Below are 8,502 nucleotides of genomic sequence, written 5' to 3'. Positions count from 1 at the left end.
TATATATATGGAAAACAGAGTTGTCGGTTGAGTGAAGTAACATGTATATTTCATTTGAGGGGTCTTTGTTTTTGTTTTTTAAGCATTTGTTTCCATAATTTTCGAAAAGCAAGGGCGTGTGCGTATTTCCTGAAATACTTAGGTTCTGATTGGCATAGTTTTGCCAATGATTTTTCTAGTGGGACTTCGGAATAATATGTCTTTCCCTCCCCTCCTAAATCTGGTTGTTGATTGGCATTTGGTAAAGTAATGTCTAGAACAAAAAATACATAAGAGTAAGTTTTATGTAATTATGGCGAAATTTAGTCAACTTTAGGATTCCTGAGATCTTGTTTTACATAAAGTCTCGGTGATATTAGCGCTCCGCGGAATATACATAGAGACAGCCCTTGCATGAATATTTTTGCGGGTATGTTGGTCTATATTTTCGTTTCAATTCTTGTACTGCATTTGTTGTTGCATCGTCTCAACGCGGACATGCTAAACGTGTTCGGAGGTAGCAGTGGTACAGCATACCTGAAGCTATGATCGTTCAGCCTGACTATAGTTCTTTGTTCTGGGATCAGTGTCGCCCATGTATATAATCTGCTCTTGGCCCAATGCCCATCATTGCTGATATGATATTTATGATTAATATAATTGGTCCATATCCTGGGAATTTCATTTGTTTCTCTGTTCAGTTATTTCCTTCCACCCACCTTTAACGTTTCATACTAACTCCAACAACTATGTTCTCACGAGTGCTTAAATACGAGTTTAGTAAGATATGGTGTCTCGAAAGGAACTGCCATGTCTCTACATTGGACAACATGCGCTAAGGTACGGAGTTTAATGTCCTGTTATCTCAACTGAGGTTTAGGCTTTAGGGAAGATCCATCTGCGATTAAGCTCTATCTCCGCATTTTACAGGCATATATATCACATGGTAAAGACCTTGGTCTGTTTGTGTCACCTTTGCAGTGTTGGGCTCAGTGAAATTATTGTATGGATCAAGTCTTAGATGGTCGTTGCGTCCTGTAACACACACCTGGTTGCCGTTAGTGCTCCTCCCTGCTCAATTTTAGATAACCATGGCCGACTCCTATTGTTGCAATGTGTTTAGTCCCTTTTTGGTTTGATCAGTCCTTATTTAAAGTTGTCATTGAACTTATAATGGGGTGGAAATTTTATATATGATGTGGAGAATGTATCACCAGTGGATACAGTGTGGAAGGTTTTTGGCCAAAGGTGCTGCTTCTGAGCACCAAATTAAAACGATTCAGATCTCTTTTATAAATCTCATCTAAACATTGCAGGGATTTCAGAAATCTATCCAACCCAAAGTTATTTCCGTTCTGATGCCCGGTGACAGTGTTCCAAAGTTCATCGCACATCCTGCCCCGGTTCCATTGCCTCCGGAGCACGTTTCGTGGCCTTCACATCAACGTGAACGGCTATAAAGTATTGCATTTTTGCCAATATCTACCTGAACGTTGTGCCATGCATGAATGTTGATTTCTTTCGACATTGATCCCGACTGATATGACGATGATGTGTATATAAACTAGTACTTGACCAATGTTTTTATAATTGTATATGCAGTGTTGAATCTTTTGTATGGTAATGAACTTAAAAATTTGAGCTAAATTAGGTCATTGTCTGTATTCGTTTGTTTGGTTTATAAGATAAGATTTTTCGAAACTAAAAGGTGTAACCAGTATTTAGTATAACATTCAGTCCGGTTGAGGTGGAAATTCTTGGTAGAAAGAATTCAAATGAACTGGATTTCACCGTCTTGTTGTGAATTGTCTTGACAATAAACTCATTCCTAACCTCTTCAAATCCTATCCAATTTCTGTTCCAGTACTCAAAAATCTCTGCAATACATAGAATGCATAGATCAGAGCCATAAGATGGGCTTTTCAATTAGACCTTTTATATGATTAATCAAATGCTTTTAATTTTTAACATATGCTCACAATTATTATTATTATAAATAAATTTCTTTGCAAGGAACTGTTTTTGTTAATAAATTAATCGGAATTTGCTTTACCTATAAATATATAATACAAAGATTGAATATAAAACTTGAAAAAAAGCACAATGTCCCAGATATACTTATTAAAACTCGCAACCTTTTGTTAAAAAAAGGAACACGGCCTTTGACTTTCAATCACACAAAACCACAAAAACGACTATGAAAATTATATTATTATTTGTTATTTTTGCTACGACATCACATCAAATATGGGAGTAAGATCAAGTCTAAAGACCAAAATAGCCATCACTGATTAAAATTTACAACCCCCTACTTCACACCTTCCACTACAGAAATATGAAACATTCCAAGGATACAACCGGGTTTTCAAGCATCTCAAGCGGCCACTTGTCCACCTTCTGGAGTCTATCCCCCAACCCGGATCCGACCCGTCCAGGAGATTTCCCAAACCTTCTGGATGATGGGCTCCGACCTAGGTCCGTTTTTGACGACCCGCCATTTGTTCGGCTCACCGGAGACCTTGAACGTCTTCCGGAAATTTCACCGGCATCCTTCTTCCACCCATGCCCGGACGAAGATATGGATCCGGGTCTCGAACGATCCACTGAAGATTCGGACGCCCGACCCGGATATTTCCCCAACGTCTTATCCTTCCTCACCTCGCTGGAGGGACGGTTCTTCCGCCTCGCCGGAGACTTCTGGTATACATCGCGGACGTCATCGCGTCCATTGCACTTTTTATCTCTCTTCTCCTTAATCTTTGCCAAACCACCAACACCGCCACCGTGGGTGTTACAGATATCAGGCACCTCCTCCTGGAGCTTGTTACCACCAAACGCCGTGCAGGGTTTCTTCGTGACTGTACCTTCTGGGTGCTTTTCATCTGGAATCTTGGAAAAGTCTGTTAACAAAGGCGCGGCCTTGATGAACGGAGTTTCGTTTTGTTGGGGTAAAGGTGACAGTTGTTTAGGAACGGCGGGGGTTTCAGAGAGGACTTCTTTGACTGTTTCTTCGTCTGAAAATGGTAGAGTGGGTGGCGGGGATTTACTGCGAGCGTCGCCGCTGTGGCATTGTTTTCTGGTACAGTTAGACTTCGATTTCTGATGTTTCTTCACTGTCTTCGGAGGTACTGAGGTTCGGTTGATACTAATGCAGCTACCCATCGGTAGTCTATTAATTCAGCTGCCGATAAATGGGTGAGTTTCGGAGAATACGACGGGGCAACTGCGGCCGGATTTGAGTTTGGAGATGAGTAGCGTTGAAGGAGAAAAAAGTTCAAAGAGATCAATCGTAGATTGCATGTATTTATTATGTTTGCTGGCGAGTTTTTGCGGCCTTCTCTAGTTGGCAAGAGAATTGACTAGACAAGACATAAAAAAAAAAAAAAAATTGAGAACCTAAATTTGTTATTTTTTTTGTGTTTTAGGTAAATCGAAAATATCAACGTAATAATATATAAATTGGGATTGATCAAGTAAGTCATATTGGACAAACTATTGACAAACTCAAAATTGAGATAACATCTGAACTTCTTGATAGAGATTTATCATACTTTATCATTCTATTGCATGACAACATTATTTTTATTTTATATGAACAGTGGAAACTCTTTTCTAAAAGATATAAATCATATCAAACAGTTCGTAGTATATTGTATTATATGTTATTAATCTCTAACTTCGTTTTACTATCTAAAATCCAAGTACAAAATTTAATTTATATCTGGATAATTCATAATTGTTCCTTCCCAATTATTGGACAGTAGATTTTTTAAATATTGTATGTGCCGTTATCATATGAGCAGTATCCAAGTGTCAATAGGTGCCCCAAAAAGGTAAATATTGTGCATAAAGAATTTAAAAAAGATTCAAAATATTCTTTAACAATGTAATATTTATTTATTAAAATTTTAAAAACTACAAATCGAGTAGTGGCAATAAAATTCTTGTGAGCGAATAGTAGTTTGAGAATAGATCCATCCATCAACATCAAAGGCTATTGTTCCATGTTACGAGAATTTACAATCCGAGCTACTTCCCTGTAAAATATTATTATATCAAGTCTCTCTCGTTCGCCCCACAACATCTAAATGCGCTACATGCACCCCGCTTCTGCAATCACGTTCCGGGATAAAAGGCCAACCCCGAAATTGATGAACTTCCCGCATTTTGATCGACAATCGAGGATTCATTATATCTAAAAACGCCTGCATGGGCATACAGCCACATACACATAGATATAGTTGTTCTGATTTTCTCTTTGGTTAACGTAGTTGATTGTTATAATTTGATATCAAATTTGATGTCTCGTTCCAAACTTTATACCTTAGTATCAGATGAAATACAAATTATCGAAAGTTGTTTGATTTTTAATTATTATATTAACTCACATTTCTTGCTACGTTAGCTTAATAAACTGGGCTTCGTAGATTTTGTGGATTATGATAGATTTTAACTTTTAATCCACAATTCAAGTTGAAAGGGTCTAGACTTCATTTGTTGGTTCAAGAGGTTGAGAAAGTCCACACATTTCAGGCCTTTTAAAAACAATGCAGGTTTTTTTTGGCTAATAGAAATGTGCTTTTCCATTTTTAAAAAAAAAGGTGTTTCGTTGCTTAAAATTAAATTTAATTTGAATGATTTTTTTGTCATTAAGTGGCTACTTATCACTACAAGAAAAACACAAATTAGAGACCGAAAAATCGATCTCTAGTCGGTCTCTACAGAAAAATAGAGACCGATTAGCGACCGAATTGGTTGGTATCAATAACCTTGGTCGCTAATTGTGAGAGACCGATCCAATTAATCGGTCTCTAAATTAGAGACCACATTTACGTTATCGGTCTCTAAAATAGAGACCGATATTATATATGTGGTTTCTACTTTAGATACCGACTAATTAAAGTCAGTCTCTAATATAGAGACCGATTCATTATTCAGTCTCTATATGAGAGACCGATGCAACACAATCAGTCTTTAAGTTAGAGACTGAATTCAAGAAATCGGTATCTAAATTAGATATTGTTTTTCCTCTCCAGTTCCTGTTATTTACACCAATCCAAACACAACACAATACGCATAATCAATCAACATAACCATCCAAAAAACACAACACAGTATTAACATCAAAACAATTATTCCAAGCCACAACTTATCAACACCAAAATCAATACAAATATTTATACCAACTATTCAAGTGTCAAATATCCAAAACAAATGTCAATTTATTCTACAAAATGTTCAACCACTTCCTAACATTTACATGTCAATCCAATCGAAACTCAAACTTTACCTATTAGGACGGTGTCTAAGGAGCTTGAGTCTCATCAGAATCTCTAATAGGTAAAGAAAAGTCTGGAAAAGCAGAAGGAGGTTCTAATGTTTGCGAAAACACCATACGAGCCATGAATTCACGCATCTTTTCCTCCAATTCAGTAACTCGAGTCTTCAAATCTGCATTCTCTACCCTCAACTCTTGTATCTCAACACATGAGCTACTTGGACGAACTTGTCCTGTAGAAGCAAACGTCGCATGAGGAAAGGCAACTTTTGCTTGGGAGTCAAGTCCATAAATGCATCTTTTCTTCATCCCTCCAACAACCTCATAATATATGTCGTTTATGACATCCTGTTATGAAGTATGTGGCTCCTCCCCCTCTGTAGTAGCTTGAGATATCTCGGAAATTCTTGTGGTCATGTTATCCTATGTCAAAGAAAAAAAGTTCAGCAAGTAAAATCAAATCCAACAGAAAAAAGATGAGTTTTTAACACTCAAACATTGAAAATGGTGGAACTATATTATTTACTAATAACTTTTTAATACTTACATCTATAGCTTGAGATCGTGCATCGACAAATGTTCCATCCTTGTGACGATGTGTAATTCGAAACACCTCCCAACAATCATTTTTTCGCTTTAAATCCGCTTCCTGCACAAACAAGTTCAAATATGCTAAGTCTGTAATATTAACGAATGAAATATATTATTTGAAACTCACCAATTTCAAAGTATGCTCAATTATAGAGCGTGATCCGGCCGTGTGCTTAGTAACTCCAGTGCCTGTGCTAGCCACCTCACTATTTCTGTTATTTGTAGCTATCTCTGATTTTTTTTTTTCCATTTTACACCGCTCCAAACAATCTGCCATGCAGCCCATATATTAATAAGAACTTGTGTTGGCGGATGAATCTTTTTTCTCCATTTGTGCAACAGTTTTTTGTATAGTTGTTGACAATACAAATTCCATGTTGACTTAAATTGTTTCTCTTTCACAGGTTGCCATGTATATATCTTCTGCAATGTTTAAACCAACATAAACAAAAAAATAATTATTATTGTTTCTATTATTATTATTATTAGTATTTAACTTCTTACCAAAAACTCTTTGTAGTAAAAATATTTTCCATCTTCATCTAAATGTCCCCATGTATGGCCAAATGCATACTGTCGTAGTTTGAACTTAGAAGTGATATATGCAGAAACCCTATGTCCATGAGGAACAAAACTGCAATGAAAAATTCATCAATATTTAAAACATGAAAAAAATGAAAATTGATTGAATATTATAAAATTTAAAGATAATAAAATACTTATTACTTATTAAAAAAAATACTTACTTATTACCCACTACTCTGAGCTCAATTCGATCACCAACTTCTTCTTCTGCAATGTCAACCATGATGATGTCTGCAAAATCAAATGATTACTAACAGGAAAAAAAAATGAAAATTGATTGAGGCATTCTAAAAAAAAACAAGCCATTTTAAATAAGAAATATGTAATTCATAATTCAAATGATTATTAACACTTTACACTCCATCACAAAGGAAAACAATTTGAAAATTTAAATCAACTATTACACTAACATAAATGAAAACTCAAGGAATTTCAAAACTTCAAGGTCAAATATCAGAAGATGAATGCCAAGTATTCCCAAAAATGGACCTTGCAATCTTCTTACTCATTGAGGAAAATAATCAAACACCTACAATGCACTAAGTGAGCTGTACGATTCTAAAACCAATGTTGAACATAAACAGCCTCAAAATGAAAAAAAACCACCACAACAAGCTCAACCACACTACAATATCCTAACAAAATGAACCAAATACGAAGGAAAACATAAACACGCAAATATCAAACACTAGAATGGTCCCCTGTCAAAATCAGAACCCATGGGCTATATCAGTGAATGGCAGAAGAATCAATACTTAGAAACACTAAAACAACTACTCTTTCACGTAATAGAGTCCATATAAATCAGAATAGAAGAGACGATATGTAAAAATTCGTCAACTTAAAATTGCTATTAAAAAAATGGACGGGTTCATTATTTTACTTTAGTAGCTATGGAAGACACCTTGTATCGGCGGCAACAGTAGACGGCGACAAGCGGCGATGGTGTTGGAAGAATTGAAAGCGCAAATTTTTTAGGTTTTGAGAGGACTGGAGCGAGAGGAACGCAGGGGGTTTAAAGATATTTGGGTTTTATTAGAGACCACTTTAATATTTCAGTCTGAAATTAGAGACCGAAAAAACAAATCGGTCTCAATTTAGAGACCTAAATAAAAATTCGGTCTCCAATTTGTGAGTAGAATAAAAAATCGAGATAAAAAATAATATTAAATAAAATACGTGACGAAAATATATGTAGCGACCGAGATTACAAACTTCGGTTTCAAATTAGAGACCAAAATAAATATCGGTCTCTAATTCGGTTACAAATCTCCGTTTCTCTTGTTATATTTTTTTTTACCTACATCCCTTTATCTTCCACTTAGTGAATGAAACGTGAGATTGCATTATTAGAAACTTGTGGAGTGAGATAAAAAGAGACAAAGATAGCTCACCTCTTGCAATTAAAAAGTTATATACTTAATTTTAGCTCTTTATAATTGAAAATTAATGTTACGATCATCGAATATACGCTTTTTCTTTCATTTTTTTTATCAAGTCCAAATTGGAAATTGACACGTATCACTTGTAATACAATAATTTCTATCTGATACTACAAGTTTTTATTGTTGTCTTCTCCTGTTTACATAATCTATATTCAAAATGAAGCATTTTTTTAACACGAGTTGAAAGAGCTTGTTTTTTTTAAAAGATGGAGGATATAGTAGCTTATTGATATTTTTAGGGGGTTTTATGCCCTTTTAAACTTTTCACATGGACCTGATGTAATTAGTCCGTAAGTTAATTTCATCGAGAAAGTTACTAAAAAATACGATAAGGATTAAGGAATGATGTCTGAGAGGTCAAAGAAGTTCTTAGTTTGATAAATGCTCAATGACTTTTGGGTGCTGAACATTTTCTGGTCATTTCTTGAACTGCTAATATTTCGAGTCTCGTTCTTCTTGTTTCTTCGTGAAGATATTTGCACGAGGTTTGTCAACCACAAATTGTTCACGGGAACTTTACGTCTGCTAATGTGTTGGTCGATGATGATCTTGCCGTACAAGTTTCTGATTGTGGTTTGGCTCCTTTGCTATCATCCAACTTCTTCACTCTGCTGTACTCTATTT

General features: G+C 35.6%; 2 protein-coding genes across 4 annotated transcripts in view; one reads left to right on the top strand and one right to left on the bottom strand.

Annotated features, from left to right (window-relative positions):
* Window positions 1–1,653, top strand: part of LOC140978849 (uncharacterized) — a 3,490-nt gene extending 1,837 nt beyond the window's left edge. For 2 of the 3 annotated variants that reach the window (XM_073444083.1, XM_073444082.1), the window contains one exon: window positions 1,296–1,643. In XM_073444083.1, the coding sequence (XP_073300184.1) occupies window positions 1,296–1,439 (144 nt within the window). In that variant the 3' untranslated portion in view covers window positions 1,440–1,643. Of the gene's footprint in view, window positions 1–960 lie in introns of all 3 variants that reach the window. The other variant, XM_073444084.1, reaches the window with a different exon arrangement.
* A 3,423-nt stretch (window positions 1,654–5,076) lies between these two features.
* Window positions 5,077–6,678, bottom strand: LOC140978158 (uncharacterized). The gene is made up of 5 exons (XM_073442983.1): window positions 6,595–6,678; window positions 6,353–6,482; window positions 5,976–6,271; window positions 5,805–5,906; window positions 5,077–5,680 (listed from the first exon to the last, which is right to left on the bottom strand). Exons 3-5 carry the CDS (start codon window positions 6,132–6,134, stop codon window positions 5,609–5,611), a joined length of 333 nt encoding a protein of 110 aa, XP_073299084.1. The 5' UTR covers window positions 6,135–6,271; window positions 6,353–6,482; window positions 6,595–6,678; the 3' UTR covers window positions 5,077–5,608.
* Window positions 6,679–8,502: the final 1,824 nt, after the last annotated feature.

This window comes from Primulina huaijiensis, chromosome 6, assembly GCF_012295235.1.
Source record: "Primulina huaijiensis isolate GDHJ02 chromosome 6, ASM1229523v2, whole genome shotgun sequence".
NCBI lineage: Eukaryota > Viridiplantae > Streptophyta > Magnoliopsida > Lamiales > Gesneriaceae > Primulina > Primulina huaijiensis.
The sequence above is the reverse complement of the archived record's forward strand: the minus strand, read 5'-3'. Positions and strand labels throughout refer to the sequence as shown.

Excerpts from the sequence above, each read along its gene's own strand:
- LOC140978158 (XM_073442983.1), bottom strand. The coding sequence starts at position 6,134 with ATGGGCTGCATGGCAGATTGTTTGGAGCGGTGTAAAATGGAAAAAAAA. Across the intron at positions 5,907-5,975 it reads TTGAGCATACTTTGAAATTG|GAAGCGGATTTAAAGCGAAA; the intron begins GTGAGTTTCAAA and ends TTGTTTGTGCAG. Across the intron at positions 5,681-5,804 it reads CACGATCTCAAGCTATAGAT|GATAACATGACCACAAGAAT; the intron begins GTAAGTATTAAA and ends TCTTTGACATAG.